Raw genomic sequence first — 19,587 nt, 5'->3', positions numbered from 1 at the left:
TAGCCGCAACACCGGTGTATCTCCATATTTTTTTGGTCTATGGCTCAGAGGCCATACTTCCTACGAACATTGCCTTCCGAGCACCTAGGGTGGAGAATTATAATGAAGAGCAAGCCACAGCTGTTCGGATAGAGGACGTTGACAGAGCCAAAGAGGAATGCCTGATCACTTGCATTTGCATGGCCAAATATCTAGAAGGCCTATGAAGATACTACAATCGCAATATCAAAGGTCATTCATTTGCGATCGGCGACCTTGTTCTCCGTAGAAAGTAGAAAACCGAAGGGATGCACAAGCTCTCCTCCCCCTAGGAAGGGCCTTACGTGGTCAAAGAGGTTACCCGACTAGGGTCTTACCAGGCTATGTGACATGGAGGGACTTGATATCCCCAATTCATGGCACATCGAGCACCTTATACGTTTCTATCCTTGAAATGCTCCTAGATATGTACTCTTAACTCCATAATGAATAAAGTTTTCATCGCCATAAATTGTCTCCATTATTTCTCCACTCCAGTTTAATCTCCATTTACGATTACCAGCTCCAAGCTACTCCTTAACAAACTCCGACAATTATATGTGATCTCCATAAATGCTTTGCCCCGTTTCTCCATACTAAAATATGTTTAAGATATTCCGCCAACCATCCGAGCAGCAAACGTTCCGCTCTATGTTCTTTGGAGAAAACCTATCTCTGATCTCTCCCTACACGTGCTACGGGCTCCAGCGCTCTACGTTATGGGTGGTTGGCAGTGGTTCCTTGGTCACGTCTATCTCTCCTACACGTGCATGGGCTCTAGCGCTCGACGTTATGGAATACGGGCTAGCTAAGGCCAAGAGCCTAGTAACGAACTAACTGCTCAGACGCTACTTAGATCATGTATAAACACGTTAGGGTTAACAACACATCTCATTTTCATCACAAGCGCTAGCAAGCCACCTGAACACGCATATGTCGTCTACTTACAACATTTATACAAATACACAAATGTTTTCTTAGGCATTCATGCATCTAACTCCCCTTTCTAGTTGTTCCATACAGGTTCCTTCCTACTCAGGCTATTGATATTGGTCCGTCACCATCTACCTCACTGAACTAGATCGACATCGCTGGCCAGCCTCTTTCGCCGTGTCCTCCACCTCATTTTTCAGCTGCTCCTCCTTTGTCGCACTCGTCCCTCTAGCGAATCCAGCCCCTATTGCTAGAAGATTGATTGTAGGGTAGTGAGACTGGACCACCGCTAGGGCATGCGTCACGATGGAGACAGCGGCGTCTCGGTTAAAGCCTTTGAAGTTCTCCTATGCTGCCTTACACCTGTCAATGATGGCGTCTAGACAGGGGTGGCCTATCGTCAGGCTGAGGAGCTACCTCCATATCGATATAGTCAAGCACCGGCCTGACTCCAGGCCACCATGGCATCAAAATTTGCCCCTCTTGATTTTTGCCTCTAGCTCTAGCACGTTGAACTGTGCCTTGGTTTTTTGATGGAATTCTGCAGACACCAAAAGGATTCATCAAATGAAGAAATCATATCAGCAACACTCCCAACCATGAATGACTCACCATCTAGATCCTCAACTAGTTTCTCTGCTCACCCAGATGCTTTTTCCTTCTCCTCTTGGAGTTGATCGATGACTTGACGCAACCGGCTAAGCTCCGCATCTTGCTCTACAAACAGTAATGGTCAACAGCAACATCATGACTGTTCGGCAATGCAGAACAAATTCATCGATCCGTAATACCTTTCTTCTATTTAGAGATGCTTTTCAGCTGCTTGGAGGTGTGCTCTAGCTGCTCAAAGACGGTCTTCAACTACTCAGATAAGGTGCCCTTTTGGTACTCTAGGTCCTTGGTGTTTGATTCGGCAAGATCCCTTTCACGTTGGGCCCTCTAGATGTTCTTCTCCATCAGTTTCATTGCCTCCCTTAGTTTCTCATTCTCCTCGGTGAGGGGCTCCATCCTTTTGATCAACTACTACCATTGTACGATAGTCCGTGCTATGCCCAGCAAAGCACCAAGATTATAAAAGACAATAGTTTCTAATGCCAAAGACGGACACCGCTCACACAACACTAACCTCAATTTGCTTCATAGCTGTGCAAAGGGTGGACCGTAGCCTCTTCACCTCCCTGGTGGTGTCCTCCCCTTCTATGACCACAATTTCCTCCCTTCACTTTGTGGAAGATGCGGACAGTTTGAGGGACGAGTGCTGGTAGCCGCACAGAGCGACCGACCACGCCCTGCGGCATCTCAGGGTGCGCTGCTTGCTCCTCCGACACTACTGACCCCTGCACCCTCGATTCTGGTGCTAGCTCCTGGTAGCTCCCACTTCTACCTTCGAAGACTCAGTGGCTCTCGCTGTTGCTCTTGACTGTCCTACTCTCCACCTCCTAACTCCATCAGCAGCTGATGGTCGAATCCTTCGTAAACCGAATGAGCGCCCGGGGACTCTAGGATAGAGTCTATCCACTAATGTCTCCATGCTAGGACCAGCCCCTGGCTACTCGCCTAGTCTAGCCTGAATAATTTAGATACTTGCCCTATTGTACATCAGATTAGCCCATCGATCACTGACACTATAAAGATTAGACAGCCACCGATTCCAAAGCAAAGATACTTACACGTTAGCTTCCCGATGAATGGTTATGAATTCAGCGCTGCCTCCTTGAGCTCCCAATCCCTGCTCTAGGGTTGACCTACGCATCCTGGGCTAGTGGTCTTGTGGCCCCTACCATCGATGTCTTCTCTGCCGGACTGCTTCTCTGGGACTCGATGCTAGGCGTCTGCTCCTCCCTTCGATCATACCTCCATGCGCGTTCTACATGATGATGTTTTGGTGTTTGGAGGGGGAGCTACTGATGCCTTGTCATCGTCTGACCACTTAGATATCGCCGCACTCTACGTCTGAGCCATTCGACTACCTCCAAATGAGATGTCGGTCGGCTCATGGGGAGCTACATCCTCCATTCTCCTTTTCTTTCGGGCCAGCTTATTTTTTGCTGCCCTTTTCCCCTCGAACTTTCTCTGATACTGGGGGGGACTCCACTTTTGACCAGCACCTTCACCTCTGTATTCAGATGAGGTGCTGACAACACCTTCCCCCTACTGAGTTGTCGGCCTAGCATCCACTGCCTCTAGCCATTCGCTCCTTAGCATGCCCAAGAGTACGTTGCCTGTTCCTGCTAATTGATTTTTCCACAAGTGAATTATTCCACTGCTCAGCGCTGGCACAGGATAAAAAGCATCAGGAACAACAGTCGAGATTTTTACCTAAGGAGGTGAGTTCGTGCAGTTGAAGGGTTTTGGTTGCCTTAGCACTAGTGTATGACACATTTGAAGCAAATAGTTTAGTGGCTCGGTGTAGCACAGCCTCCTTCAGTCAGGTTCTTCATCCTCTCTCGGGTGCCATCAGTATCTCCATTGAAGTCAAAGCCCGCATGAGCCCTCTCCTTACAGGGCTAGACACGGCATAGTATGAAATTCACCGCCACCACCACTCTACTCATCTTCATGCCCCTCATTAGCTTGAAGAGCTCCTTCACCTATTCCATATCGGCACTAGGTCGGTTTCTCCTGACTAGCTCCTTTGATTCTCTAGAATCTTGTCGATATCACATCAGACGACAGAATCAGTTTGCTTCATATAGAACCACCTGGCATTCCACCCCTTTAGCAAGGTATTCAGTGGCATAGGAATGTATTCGCTCGCCATCCTATCGCAGAGCTGTAGATACACACCACCAAGAACTTTGGAACCACCCCCTTCTTTCTTCTTGAGCCAGAAAAAGTGTCTAAAGAGATTGAAATGGGGAAGAAAGCCAAGATAAACCTCATAGAAGTGCATAAACATAGAAATGTGCAAAATAGTGTTTGGATGAAGATTACATAAGCTCACTCCCCAATACTCCAACAGATCTCGCAAGAAAGGATGTTTCGGAAGCCTGAATCCATGCTAGAAGTAATCTTCAAATACAACGAGTTTGTCGGTGTGTGGCATCGGATAGGGCTCACCATTAGCCGGACGCCATCCGGCGGTGACACGATCAAGAAGAACGCCCGCCTCCACCATATCATTGAGCTCTGTCTCCCCCATGAGTGACGGTACCCATTCCTTGTCATAGCTCACCCCCATGGCCGCCTTCTTCGCATTACCACCTCCCCTCTTTGGCGCCATCCCTCAAATCTAGATCAGAACTGGTCCCTTTACGTAAGCTTTTTAGCCCTAATGGCGGAGCACGTGTGAATGTGAATGGGGAAGCATGAGGGCAAGGAGGAAGATGAAGTGATGGAGTGGCAAAGGTGGCAGCGCGGAGTGCGGCGACGCAGTTATAAAGGCACCCTCCCAACTTTTTGCATTCAAAGGTTTTTGGGAAACCGCACCATGCTGATTTGTGCCCTTTTGAATTCCCCCAAAGCTGGCATACTAGGCCGTTATCTAGGCTTCCACACAATTACGGCCCATATCGCCCATTTTTCAACGAGACTCGAAACACCGAATATTTGCCCGACCTCTCCGCAATACCATCAAGGCTTAGTAATTTTTACTGTACAGTCATTACTCTAGTTTTTTCTCCACTGATTTGAGTAATCAGCACTTCTTGATTTATCCAAGATTTTCACTTGTGGCTCGGGGACTATGTCATCATTATGATTCAGTTTCTCACCATACTGGGGACTTTTTTCTGGTTACTGTTGTTTCTGACCCTGGCACCACATGACCATGTCACCTACTATCAGGCTCAGGGACTAAGTGGGCACACTTCACCTTGCAGTGAATGTGTGCTTTTCATTTCAGTGCTCAGCCCATGGACTGGTTACCTATTCGGCTGGTCTTCTGTCTTTCTTCTACTTTCTAGACCCTGGCACCACTTGACCACGTCACCTACTGTCAGGCTCGGGGACTAAGTGGGCACACTTCACCTTATGGTGAGTGTTTTTTTTAATCTATTTATTGGGAGACTCCATGCCTCCCAAAGTTGAAGAAGATTATCTTCTTTTCTCGTGGTTAGACTCTAAGTGGGCACACTTGGTTCATAGCAAGGAAATTTTTTATTTTGAACTTGAGCTCCTTACATCCTTCTGGCAAACCTTACTTGGGTAAGCTCGAGCTCGTCCGGATAGTTAAGCTGGTCGGTTACGGTCCACAACTGCTCGGCGACTCATTAGGGTGGTTGGACTATGAGTCTGACTGCTTGGCTTTGTTTACACCTGCTCGGATAAGCTCAAGACAGCATTGCACAATGGATCCAAGGCACTCGAGGACTAGCTATGGGGGTATGACCCTGGATACCCATGGTAGACTACATGGGCTGCGCTACTAGGGGTGGTCCAGCCCACAAGACGAAGACTTACAGTGCACGGTACTGCTCGGCGTGTATCGTAAGACATCAAGGGTGATATCCTAAAGATGCTACGAGATCTGTTAGGATATGCTCAATCCCGTGATTCCTATAACCTGTTATTACTTACTGGTTGTCTCCTAGATCTAACCGACTTGTAATCGTCCCCCCCGGCTATATAAGGTGGGTAGGGGACCCTCTCAAAACACACGCAATATCATGCGATAGCCAATACAAACCAACAAACCATAGAAGTAGGGTATTACATCGTGCAGATGGTCCGAATCTATCTAACTCTTGTGTCTCTGTTGCCTTCTTGTTCTTGATTACGCGCACCTCTGTCGATCAATCTACCTTCGTGGGATACCCCTCGGAGGACTGCCGACAATATTCTGTCAACCCTACAGATGCTATATGTGTGTTGTGGTAAAAATTTCATGTTCATTAGATGCAGTATGGTTGAGTTATTGATTTAACTTGATTAATGCTTGGTAAATGGTTTTAAATGGTTTATAACTAATTTATATATGCAAAAATATGAAATGTGGTTCCTTTGCCTTTGCATGGTGATATTGTGGCCTGAGAAACCCTAACATGGCTTTTGTGTTTATGGAAAATGTTGATCTTTAGATTTATCTTGCTCTCACATGTTTTCCTACATTAGCAATTTCTCTTTTTTGTAATAATTAAATTAGAAAACTTGAGCATGTGAAATTTGTGCAATAGCCATGTTTTGATAACATCTACTACTCATAAAAGTCTTAGCCCCAAACTAGTTGTTCTCATATATCACTAAAATAATATATATGTTTATTAGGAGAAAGGATTAATAAAAGCATAATTGTAGATAAAGCTTGTAATTGTATTTGATGATGCTTTTGAGTGCTTGGTGTTCGATAAAGTGTTGCTAAGTATATTAGTGGTGGTTGAAGTTCTTGAATGGCTCATGTGTGTATGCTCTTTGTTAGCAAAACAAGTGAAATATCAAATTGTTATATTCAGAAATGGCTACATGTGCATTTTCTGTTGTGATGATTACTTCGTGGACCAAATAATGTTTTCTGTATTTCCTTATCTTGCTTGTCCTAAGATTTCATGATTTTAGGCCTGCTGGTTTAGGAGTTATAGATTTTACAAGTTTGCTGTCAGCTTTTGCATGTGCTCTAAATAGATCTGAATGATTGTATTATTTGGCTTATTTAAACATGGAATCATGTATTGGTAATAATAGAAGAGTTGTATTGTTTTTCATAAGCTTTCTAAAATTTCTAAGATCACTATTTTTGGTGGTCCAGAACTCTAGTTATTGCTATTCAAAGTGGAACGGCAAGGTTCTATCCAAATCTGGATAGAGATGTCTTCATTGGGTTGTTTAACTTTGTTAGCTATAGAATTATCTTAAGATGATAATAAGAAAGTTATAGATAACTTAATAATATTTCCTATAAAGTTAATAATCATGTTTGTTGAATGTCTAGAACTCCAGTTATGCATCTCTGAAGTTACTGTCAGTTTTATGTCCTTGTCTGTGTAGACCTAAAATATTGGCATATTTGAACATGTTAACATGTGAATTAGCTTTTGGTGTAAATAATAAAGTTTTAGATAATTTCATTAACTTTCTATAAAGTTTAGGATCACCTTTGTTTGATGCCTATAACTCTAGTTATAGTTGAAACAAGTGGCTTTTGTGCTATTGTTCAGATTCTGTGCATGTACTAAGTTGATTGCATTAGTTTGCTCTTGTTTGGCTAGACATGTTTAGTTAATTCTTGATTGATGAATGCTTGGAATAGCTAAACTTAAGTTAATTGGGTGCCATGCTTGATGTGCTTGCTATCTTTTTATAATAGATGGTGTGATGTTTAGTTAAACAACTCTAGGTGCTATGCCTTTTGTGTAACCTTGAGCTTGTTTTGAATGCTTTTATGTGATGCATCCCTTGTGTCCATTCTTTCCATTCATATATCTGCATGGTGTATCTCATTTAGGTACACTAGATGAACCACGTGAATGGTGGAAGGGCATGATATTGGAGCCGAACCCTGAAGATGGTGTTTGGTGGATCTATCCCGAAGATGGGAGGCCCCTAGAGTGCATGCCTAGAGTGGCGATGCCACCAAGATGATGAAAGCTAACTGAACTGACTTTATGTCAGGATCCTAGGCAATCCCTAGAGCATTCTAAGCCTCCTATGTTTTCTAAATATCAACTAGAGTCCTTTTATGTTGATGCATTAAGTACTAGGGGTTGATTGGAACCACTTGTTGCATATACTTTCTTTGTTCAGAAAAATATATCTTGAATCCTATGTAGGTCTAGGATCGAATATATGCTTAGCCATGCTTAGTTCGGTAGAAATCGGATGATTTCCTATCACCTACAAGATATAGATAGATATCTGGTCACGGTTGGCTATAATTGCTATCGTGGAAATAACCATGTGTTGATGAATAAAAGGAGACCAGGCGGGATTGTGATAGAGAAGCAACAAGGCATAGAGGTCTTGTGCCTATTTATCCCCATCTGTGTTGGTTAATGACCGATTCTTTGTACGTCCTCATGTCATGTTGAACGTATGCCTAGCACTTAGTTGGTCGGATAAGCCCTTTCGACTGCGAAGCCGAGTAGCTCAACTCAGGCCAGGACCCAGTAAGTGAAAGTGCGCACACTAGAGGAAGTAAGGATGTATGGGGAGCCAGTGGCATGAGTCAAAGGGCAGGCCGGGCCTGAACTTCCTGGCAGACTGGTAGTATCCTTGAGGATGCGGCACTGATCGGACCTGCAACTATACCTGAGTTGTACCAAAGGTGACCTGACGCGACCCCGACGGGGGGAGTATGGGTTTGTGTTAGGAATAACTCTCCAGTTGGTTGGAATTGATTCGAGTTGCTGTCTCTCTCGGATAGTGAGAGCTTGACTGAGTAGCGACAACGTAGCATTAATTGATGGAACTTGATGGTTATGATGATGCTCAAATTAATACATCGGATATGATTACTAATGCTTGTTAGTTTAATTATGTGATTGCTCTAGTGCAGGTGCTAATCTAGAGATGCTTAATTGAATAGGCATTCAATTTGATGCTAAAGATATTAAATCTCTAAGTTATGTTACTTAAGCTTTTATGGAAAATGTTATCAAGCTAACTCCACCGATAAGTCTAGCGGAGTACATTCGAGTACTCAGGGTTTATCCCACCATATTGCAGGTGAAGTTCTCGGCCTGCTGAAGATGGTGGCTAACCGCCGGTGGGCTCAGCGACTCTATATAGTGTTCTTATCTATATGCTTTTGTCAGAGGATGTCATGTATGCTAGCAATGTATTTGTGACTTATATTATTGTAATTATTTGAAAGCTATGTTGTTTTCACTAATCAGTTTTGGAACCCAAACTTGTATTATTATTTGTGAACTCATTAGTAAACATTATTTCCGCTACAACTCTATGTATATGATATGTATTTGCTTAATCGTGCGATCTTAGTTGTGATGTGGATTTATCGAGGTCCTTCGTGACACTCAGCGGACTACCGAGTTTATATAAGTAAAAGTATATGCGCGTCAACGTGTTAAACGAGGACAGTCGTACTTGATCTTGTATAAATTGGGTGGTTCTATCACAGTTCACGTGCTTGCTGGCATGCTAGTCCCCGTTATGTCGACCAACACTTGGTGATTCGGTGGCTAATAGGTATCACACACCTAGCCAACACTTGGCACCGTAAGAACCTACCCACAAGTGAGGTAACTCAATGACACGAGCAATTTACTAGAGTTACATTTCGGTGCTCCAGCTGGAGAATGTATAAGACCCCTCATAATCATTAGAAGATGGCCATGAACAATCACCAACTCATGCCAAAGCTCCTCCGCTGCTCCAAGACATCTAGGTGTCAGGCAACCACAAAGAGTAAAAAAAATATGCAGCCACAACGATTCCCAAGTGCCACTAGATGCAATCACTCAAGCAAATGCACTAGGAATCACTTCTAATCTCACTATAATGATGAATCAATGATGGAGATGAGTGAGACGTGTTTGCTTAGGCTCACAAGGATGTCAAGTATGTCAAAGTGCCAAGAGAGAGAGCCCTAAGACGGCCACCACATATTTATAGAGCCCATTGGCTCAAAGAGCCATTAGGGCTGTCGAAGGGGCACCGGACGTATTGACCGGACGCAGCCCTGCAGTTTGGTCACTAAGTTCGGTCGCACCCCCAAGCCACTCCATGCGCACAAGTCAGCTAGGCACCAGACGCGCCTCTGCATATGACCGGACATAGACCACTCTAGGGTCCGGTCAAGTACAGAGCGCATCCAGAGCATGAAATTGACGACTAGACATGTCCGGTCAACAATGACCCGACGTGCCTAGAGTCTGGTCCTCTCACTATGCCTCATGCCCGAGCTACGTCAGCGTCGAACTAACACACCCCCTATGCATCCGGTCTCGCACTACCGCTAGTGTCGGATCGCCACCATGTGCGACACCGTCTCTGGACAGCTTGACCAGACGCACGGCCTGCGTCCGATGCAGCGTCTGGTCCTTCCACCAAAATTGACTGAGGCTTAGGGTTTAGCACCGGACTCGCCATGCCTGAGTCCGGTCAGCCCTAAGATAGCGTCTGATCACTGACCTTCGCCTTCTTTTCTTTTCTATCTCAACAACCACTTCACCCTTACTTCCAAGTTGCTAACCACAAAGTGTAGAACTTATGTGTTCGTGTGTTAGCATTTTCTCATGCATTTTACAAGGGTTAATTATTAGCACACTAGGTCCCTAATGCATATGCAAGAATCATGTCACCTAGTGACACTCGATAACCGCTTAGCCAAAGATTTCCTCTCTTTATAGTACGACTATCGATCCTAAACACACTCACACCCTCTATGTTGTCTTGAGTGCCAAAACAAAAACATATTTGATACCTTTGCCTTGATCTCCTTGGTTTTTGTTTTTGTTTTTGTCTTTCTTCTTTTCCAAGTGGAAGCACTTGATCTTCAAGTTTGGTCACCATCATCACCATGACCATCATCTAGCTCCATTACTTGGCTTTGGACCATCCTCTCTTGTCTACACACTTAGCTCAAGGATTAGTCCATATGTTTCATCAATTATCCAAAACCAAACTAGGGCTTTCACGAGGGCGCGAGGGTCTTAGCGCCTCCAATTTGGAGCGGCGGCTGGTCAAGGGATGTACGGTGGTGCTAGGCGAGCGCGACAGGGGTGCGGGGCTGGTGTGCGTCAGCTGGTAGGCATGGGCGCTAGCTGGGGGGTGAGTACGCCGTGGATCACGGATGTTGCGCATGGACAAGCGTCCAGGGGACGAATGGTCGGGGTGAGCGGGCAGCTTGGCACCTACTCGGCACTGGTTCTCTACTTTGCCAAAATAGGGGAGGGGCGTGGGGGTAGGGGATGATAAGCGGGGCCAATGGGTCCCGTTGTCAGCGTCACGTGAGAGAGAGGGGGAGCGGGGTGTGGGCGCAGCGCTGGAGCGAGCCGACTTGGCCTTGGCTGGGTTGGCCTGCTCTCGTGCGCGGGCATGGGCGTGGGGCTAGGCCACGAGTGAGGGCACGGGTGGCTTGGGTCGGCCCTGGTTGGTTGGGCTCCTTTGCCTTTTCCTTTTCTATTTCTATTTCCTCTGCTTTTTCTATTTCTTATTCCTATTTCTCCAACTCTAACATGTATACATGTATACATCCCTAGTGGGGTCCACCTAGATCAACCTTGGGGTTCTTGGGTCAAGCCAGGGCCTGGGCCCACACATACAAGCAAAACATCATAGGGTTAATTTAGGAGTTTGCTAATCAATACAAGAAATTCAATAAGAAGCAACTCAAAGACATACACTCTGAGAGCAAAAAATGTCAGTCCGGATGCTTTTATCTTGCATTGTTAATGAACTATTTTTCCAGGATGTTATTTGTGTTGGAACTCTTACCTCTGATATCTGTGGACAAAAAATTAGGAAGGAGTTGACATAGCTACATTTTTGGGCTCAACCGGATCCACAACAACAAATAAACATTACATAAGTAGGAAGGTCATGGCAAGCTTGATGTCCTACAAGCTTTCAACAAACATGCACAATATCCCATTTCAAACCTCAGACATTGGCATTCAGTGAACAAATTTGAGTTTTGAATCATATCTGTTAAAATTATCACATCATAAATGGATGCACAAGCTGTTCCATATCTGATTCGATGATTTAATCCAAGTGAATAAAAGGGGTCTTTCTTCTTTGGAACACTAATAGATATGCCATGTCACAAAATAATAGGCCTATGCTATATGGTAAAACTATGTGTTCTCATTTTTTTGCAAGAAATTGAGTATACAAACACCTTACTTGAATATGTGAAAGAAGCCAAGAATTAAAACCGATGGTACAAGAGATGCCTATTGTCAGAAATTGCTATCCTATCCTTGTGTTGTGGGGATCTGGAATTACATTGTCTACTAGTGTAACCGCATCATTACTAACCAAATTTGCTAGCAGACAACATGTAGGTTAATTTCAGTATTGAAGTAGTTGGAGTATATACTAAAAAAAGTTAGAAAATGTTCTCAAAATCACTCAAAAGTCTTGTCCGTCCGTGATGAAATAAATCAGAATGGCCAATGATCTTAGGAGCATGCCACAAAATACCTGTTACTGTTGTGAGATACTGGTGATATCTGGTGATGAACCTTGTTGCCGGATGACTTCACAGATTCTGCTCGCCACCAGTTGCAGCGAGGCTTTGCCTCGGCACTCCCTACCGCCCTGACACCACGTTTCGTCACAGTAGGGAGTAGCGAGCAGCGACCTCCATGTGCAGCGTGGTTGCGGTGAGGTGAGGCCGTTGGCCCTTTCGTTGTGGCAGTGAGCGAGCGATGGCCTTGTGTACGGGGCGCGACTACGGTGAGATACGTATCAGGTGGCAGCTTTGACTTAGATCGTAGGATCCGTTTTGTTGCTTCACGTTCGTCAGGAAAGCGGGGGCAGGATGAGTGTCGCGAGGGAGCGGCAGCGGCAGCGGCAGCCGAATTGCGCGGCCGCGAAAGGCGGAGCGAGCAGTGCGTTGCTATGCTGTGTCGTCTTGATGGTTTCTCATGCGCCAATGATGGTGATATTTTTTCTTTTGCGGTGAGGGGTTACGAGGGAAGTGGAGACTGTACGGGCTGTGATGGAGGGAAATTTCCTTTTCTGTGCTGGGTAGTAATGGATTACCAGGGGGTTTTGCTGTTGTCGGATATACATTGATAATCCGTATGTTTTATAGTTGTAGGTTGTAGATAGAAAAGATAGAGATAGTGATAGAGAAGATAGATTTATAGAAAAAAGACAGAGATATATATATAAATAAATAAAATATAGAGTATATTGCTAGCACCTTCGTAGCAAGCACGTGGAGCCCCCCGTTCAGCTCGGACACGTAGGCTTTCCCACGCGTCCCGATCGCCTCCGTCCACTAGCGTCCGTATCCGATCCAATGGCCTCAGACGATGAGGGTTTTGCCCCAGGCGGTACAAATAGCGCGCCTCCCCCTCCGCGCCGCCAACCGCGCTCTTTCTCTCTCCTCACGACGCCGCCGTTGGGAGCCCTGCCCCGGGAGAGCCCCCAACCCTTATCAAACCCTAAATAAAAAACTACCCCAAAAAAATCCGCAAAAAACCAGAAAAATCCCAAAAATCACCGCTTGATCGGAGATGGCGGCGCAAGGGCAGGCGGCGGCTGGATCCGCGTCTGAGTCCGGCGGCTCACCGGCTGCCTCAGCTGCGGCGGCCGCGGCGGCGGCCGCGTTCCCGGCGACTTCGCTCTACGTGGGTGACCTGCACGAGAGCGTGCAGGACGCGCAGCTCTTCGACGTCTTCAGCCAGGTCGGCGGCGTCGTCTCCGTGCGCGTCTGCAGAGACATCAACTCCCGCAAGTCGCTCGGGTACGCCTACGTCAACTACAACAATCCCGGCGACGGTGAGAACTCCTCTGCAGTATTCTTGATCTATCGGTTAGGGTTTTGGTGCTGCGGATGCTGTCGATCCCTTGCGAGAAGCCGTCGGATTTGGGGCCGCTTAGGGTTTAGACGCTGAATACTCGATCGGTTGTCTCGATAATGTTGTCATGCAAGTAGAGTTCGATGGCGTTTTGATGCGATTAGGATTGTAGCTTCTTTTGGTGTCTTGGTTGTGATTGCAAAATGTTTTGTCTGGTACGTGCTGTTTGGTTCCTATAGAATTGTAACGCAAATGGAAATAAAAACAGATATGTTGCCATAACATTGAAAGCTGTTATTCCTTTGGGTTTGCGTTACAAAACCTACTACCAAACAGCGCCTTAGTGGCTTCATACGGTTAATATTAAACTTATCTCAAAATAAGGAGGTTAGCCTGCTTCGGTGCCCCCATAAATTAAGGAGGTTGGCCTGCTGGGTGCCCTCAAAAATTGTGAATTACCTTGCTGGATAGATCCTGTGGGATAACTTGAATAGGTGCCAATACTTTAGAGGAGTTGTGTTTTTGTCCTGTGCAAGTGTTTCCTGTGCTGTTCATGTGAAGTTAGTGGGATTTGTTTCATTCTATTGAATTCATGTGGCTTAATGTGCTGTTCGATCAGGGGAGATGTTGCCTTGTGATGTTCGATATATGTGTATATATAATGTTGGCTGATTTGTTGCAACCTCAGATTATGTTATGGATGCCAAAGAACATCTGTTTAGTTACCAGAAGATATATTTTTAAAATCTTATTATTGTGCTCTATCCATGTTATTTATGTTATGCTGAAGAGGTCTGTAAAAACCGTACAGGGAAATATTATAGTTGCCCTTTGGTCCTCAATTGTGGCCACTTGCTTTCTGACTAACTCTTCTGCATACTACATTTCACTTTGGAGCCCCTCTCCCTCTTTATTCTTTATGGCCTTGTATTGATCAGAGATTTATTGCAGCTGCACGGGCACTTGAACTGCTTAACTTCACTCCTATCAATGGAAAGCCTATCAGGATCATGTATTCTAACCGTGACCCCAGTTCGCGCAAAAGTGGTGCAGGAAATATATTTATTAAGGTGTGTTCCTTGTTTTTATCCTGTTTGCTGAACTCCTTGCTAGGTCATCTGTAGACTACGCCAACTTGGGACTAGAAGGTTCCATTAGTGGTGTTCTAAATCTTTATACGCCACATTGACTTTTCCAGTTGTGATACCTGACCCCCTCTATTCTAATTTGGCAGAATCTTGATAAGTCAATAGACAACAAAGCTTTATATGACACGTTCTGTGCATTTGGGAATATCCTTTCATGTAAAATTGCAACAGACCCTTCAGGAGAATCAAGGGGCTATGGTTTCGTTCAGTTTGAGAGGGATGAATCTGCTCAGTCTGCTATTGATAAACTCAATGGGATGCTTATCAATGACAAGAAAGTGTATGTCGGACCTTTTGTTCGCAAGCAGGACAGGGAAAATGTTTCGAGCAATTTCAAATTCAGTAATGTATATGTGAAGAATCTGTCAGATACTGTTACTGATGATGAGTTGAAGGAGATGTTTGGAGAATATGGGACCATCACTAGTGCTGTTGTTATGCGGGATAGTGATGGGAAATCCAGGTGTTTTGGATTTGTCAATTTTGAAAATGCAGATGCTGCTGCTCAGGCTGTTCAAGAGTTGAATGGCAAGATATTCAATGATAAGGAACTGTATGTTGGAAGAGCACAGAAGAAGTCTGAAAGAGAGATGGAGTTGAAGGAGAAATTCGAAAAGAGTATTCAAGAGGTAGCTGAGAAGTTCCAAAACACTAACTTGTATCTGAAGAACTTAGAAGATAACATTGATGATGAGAAGTTGCGTGAACTCTTTGCTGAGTATGGCAATATTACTTCTTGCAAGGTCTGTTTATTTTATTAACTTACTCATAAGATGTTTCCTAGTTGTGGACTTTGACAGGAATTGTTTCGTAGGTTATGCGGGATTCGAATGGTGTCAGCAGAGGATCTGGATTTGTTGCATTCAAATCCACTGAAGATGCTAACCGAGCTGTATGTTTTTTTAATGTGTTTAGTAATGCTGTTTTGATTTGGCAGACACATAAAATAAGTTTCTTATCTTGATTTCTCCCAAGTAGCTTACGGAGATGAATGGCAAAATGGTTGGAAGCAAGCCACTTTATGTAGCTCTTGCGCAGCGTAAAGAAGACAGAAAGGCAAAGCTACAGGTAAATATATTCCTGCATGGTACTTGGATGTATACAGCTTGTGCTTTTGTATGCTCTTTCACAATGCAGAATGTCTTGTTTTCGCTTGCGTGGATGGTGAAAAGTCTGGTGAATCTATTATTACTAGGCTACACAGCCGCATATATTGCATCTTATTTCACGTGTCAATATATAATATTTTTTAGTGATTAGAATGTGCATTTCAGTAGTAGCTTAATTCCTATTAGATCGTAGCCTTAAAATTTTACAATGTACTTCATCCAATCCAAATTATAAGTCATTCCAACTTTCTTGGGAGAGTCAAAGCATCTCAAGTTTGACCAAAGTTACACCAGTGGTCCCCAAACTTGTTTGGGAGTGTTGTCTTGGTCCCTGAAGTATTGTTTTGGTCCTATTTGGATCCACCCAACTAATTAGCTGACCAATTAGCTAGGTCTGTTTTGGGGACCCATGTGACACCCCTAAAAAGTTTTAAGGATTACTGATGCTCTCTTTTGAAATGTCAAACTTTGTATTATTTGACCAATATGTTTGGTGTACAAAATTTTTCAGCTATATTCACAACAACAACAACAACAACAAAGCCTTTAAGTCCCAAACAAGTTGGGGTAGGATAGAGTTGAAACCCAACAGAAGCAATCAAGGTTCAGGCACGTGAATAGCTGTCTTCCAAGCACTCCTATCTAAGGCTAAGTCTTTGGGTATATTCCATCCTTTCAAGTCTCCTTTTATTGCCTCTACCCAAGTCAACTTCGGTCTTCCTCTGCCTCTCTTCACGTTACTATCCTGACTTAGGATTCCACTACGCACCGGTGCATCTGGAGGTCTCCGTTGCACATGTCCAAACCATCTCAACCGGTGTTGGACAAGCTTTTCTTCAATTGGCGCTACCCCTAATCTCTCACGTATATCATCGTTCCAAACTCGATCCCTTCTTGTATGACCGTAAATCCAACGCAACATACGCATTTCCGCGACACTTAGCTGTTGAATATGTCGTCTTTTCGTAGGCCAACATTCTGCACCATACAACATAGCAGGTCTAATCGCCGTCCTATAAAACTTGCCTTTTAGCTTCTGTGGTACCCTTTTGTCACATAGGACACCAGACGCTTGCCGCCACTTCATCCACCCTGCTTTGATTCTATGGCTAACATCTTCATCAATATCCCCGTCACTCTGTAGCATTGATCCTAAATATCGAAAAGTATCCTTCCTAGGCACTACTTGACCTTCCAAACTAACATCTTCCTCCTCCCGAGTAGTAGTGCTGAAGTCACATCTCATATACTCAGTTTTAGTTCTACTAAGTCTAAAACTTGCCTTTTTCAGCTATATTCATATTTCATATATCAAATTGCTATCACACTATATTAGTATTGTTGCTAAACTTATATATATTGTGATAAATCACTGGCCAAATAGTAGCTTTGAGACCAAGACAATAAAATATACCTTACATTGGTGAAGGAAGAACACTTTAGTTTGGACTACACATTTTTGAAAATAGGTACCCTGTGTAATGGCCACTGCAGGGATGATTTTTTGTTGCCTGTCATATTTGGCTTTTCATTCTAGTTCATGGTTCAGAACTGTAAATTGTATTTTGGGGCCTAGTTAACTAGTTTTATGTGACCTGGGGTATTTGCTTGCTGCATTTGTTGGCATGACACAATATTCTCGTTTCAATTTTGTACTTTTCTAAAGTGTTAATTAGTAAAATTGCTGTAACCCTCATGATCTTTTGTGCTGTTTATTTAATTCGTTTCTGTTCTCTGGCTCTAATGTAATGTACTTTTGATCCTTGCAAAATTCGTTATGCTTATAGATTTATTTTAATTTTACTGCTGCTTTGCAGGCACAGTTTTCTCAAATGCGTCCTGTTGCGATGGCGCCTTCAGTTGGTCCTCGCATGCCCATGTTTCCACCTGGTGTTCCTGGAGTTGGTCAACAGCTGTTTTATGGTCAGCCACCCCCAGCCTTCATAAACCCTCAGGTACATGCTTATTTTATGATGTATATGTTGCTTGGTGTATTTTTCTTCAGTAACATTGTTATTTTGATGTACTGATATGATCTCTCTTGTCTGTGCATCTGGGCTCCTTGCCATTCTTCTGTAGCTACTAGCTTTTCTTGGTTGCTTGCACCACCGCTGGCCAAATTTAGCCGAAGCTGTGTTATTTGATTTTTCATATCCATAACGATAAACCTAATGTTAACCTGCAATCTTTACAATCATGCATCTGCTATTGCTCTCTAGTTTTATTGTTGACCCCTTTGCCTTGAAAGTTGATGGATACTATGAAATTATGTTTTGTATAAGATGCTTGAATAATTTTTCCCTGTTAGTCTGTACTACTCGAGTGCCTGAACCGTGACTAGGGGCTCATGTTGGGTTTCAACTCTAGCCTACCCCAACTTGCTTGGGACTAAAAGGCTTTGTTGTTGTTGTTGTAGTCTGTACTACTCGACTAGATTCCATGGTTTATGTTATGTCATTCTCTTAATATCTGTTGAGCTGATGAATCCTGTGTTGTTTGTTAGGCTGGATTTGCCTTCCAGCAACCTCTGATGCCTGGTATGAGGCCTGGTGGTCCAATGCCGAACTTTATGATGCCTATGGTTCAGCAGGGACAGCAACCACAGCGTCCTGCTGGTAGGCGTGCTGGTGCTGGTGGAATGCAGCAGCCCATGCCAATGGGTGGTCAGCAACAGGTATGCTCTATCGTTCTTGGCATTTTTCAATTTCGTTCGTTGAACTGTGCCTGAAATATCTGTATGGCTGTAGATGTTCCCTAGAGGTGGACGTGGGTACTGCTATCCTACTGGCCGTGGAATGCCTGATCCTGGCATGCATAGTGTTGGTGCTGTGATGCCATTCTCCATATGAGATGGGAGGTGTGCCAATGAGAGATGCTGGTCTCTCACAGCCTGTTCCAATCGGGGCACTAGCCACTGCGCTTGCTAACGCCCCACCAGATCAGCAGAGACTGGTATGAGAATGGACAAGCTATTTATTGGTTGCTCCTTTTTTTAAATCAAGGGTGCTCATTACTGTTCTGTGCTGCAGATGCTTGGTGAGAACCTGTATCCTCTTGTAGAACAGCTGGAGCGTGAGCAGGCTGCTAAGGTCACCGGCATGCTTTTGGAGATGGACCAGACGGAGGTTCTTCACCTGCTGGAGTCGCCAGATGCTCTCAAGGCCAAGGTTGCTGAAGCTATGGAGGTCCTCCGCTCTGCCCAGCATCTCCAGCAGAGCAATGCCTCCCCCGAGCAGCAGCTGGCTAATGTATCACTGAATGATGGCGTTGTCTCCAGCTGAATGTTTCTGATGATTCGGAAACTGCTCGCAATTTTTGCTTGATACCTATCCTATCTAGAGTGCAATGACTTTGTTTACTTGGCTTATTGGAGTTTTAGCTGATGAGCTGAACCAGAGGTGGGTTTAGTTTTGTCGTGGATTGGTTATTTTGGTTATATATGGATATGTTGTTTTGTTGGAGCTGTTGTGCGGCTGTTGCTCGATTTATCAGTGTTTTAGAGCTTAATCGTTTTTCTAGCTGATTCTAGCTGATACTCCCTCCGATCAAAAGTGGTAATCCTATTAGCTTAGACAAAATAGACTTTGACCATTACTTTTGCATATACAACAACAACAAAGCCTCCAAACAAGTTGTGTGCGGTAGGCTAGAGTTAAAATTTAGGAGAAGTAATTAAGGTTTAGGTACGTGCGTAGCTGTTTTCCAAGCATTTCTATTTAAGGCTAAGTGTTTGTGTATATTTTATCCTTTTAAGTTTTCTTTTATTGTCTCTACTCAAGTCAACTTCAGTCTTACTCTGTCTTTCTTCACGTTACTTTCATGTCTTAGGATTTCACTACGCACTGGTACATCTAGAGGTCTTCGTTAGATAAGTCCTAAACCATCTTAACCGGTGTTGGACAAGCTTTTTCTTCACTTGGGGCTACCCCTAATGTATCACGTATATCATCATTCTGAACTCGATCCCTTCTTGTATGATCGCAAATCCAATGTAACATACGTATTTCC

General features: G+C 44.2%; 1 protein-coding gene across 1 annotated transcript; it reads left to right on the top strand.

Annotated features, from left to right (window-relative positions):
• Window positions 1-12,893: 12,893 nt before the first annotated feature.
• Window positions 12,894-19,040, top strand: LOC136541793 (polyadenylate-binding protein 8-like). Its single transcript, XM_066533893.1, is given in 10 exon segments — window positions 12,894-13,302; window positions 14,274-14,392; window positions 14,557-15,213; window positions 15,285-15,362; window positions 15,449-15,538; window positions 17,397-17,534; window positions 18,083-18,253; window positions 18,327-18,424; window positions 18,426-18,531; window positions 18,609-19,040. Coding segments are annotated over 10 exon segments (1,974 nt in total). The 5' UTR covers window positions 12,894-13,037; the 3' UTR covers window positions 18,861-19,040.
• The last annotated feature ends 547 nt before the right edge of the window (window positions 19,041-19,587 follow it).

The sequence above is a fragment of the Miscanthus floridulus genome, chromosome 3 (assembly GCF_019320115.1).
Source record: "Miscanthus floridulus cultivar M001 chromosome 3, ASM1932011v1, whole genome shotgun sequence".
Taxonomy (NCBI): Eukaryota; Viridiplantae; Streptophyta; class Magnoliopsida; order Poales; family Poaceae; genus Miscanthus; species Miscanthus floridulus.
Note: the sequence above shows the minus strand (reverse complement) of the source record. Positions and strands in the feature narration are given on the sequence as shown.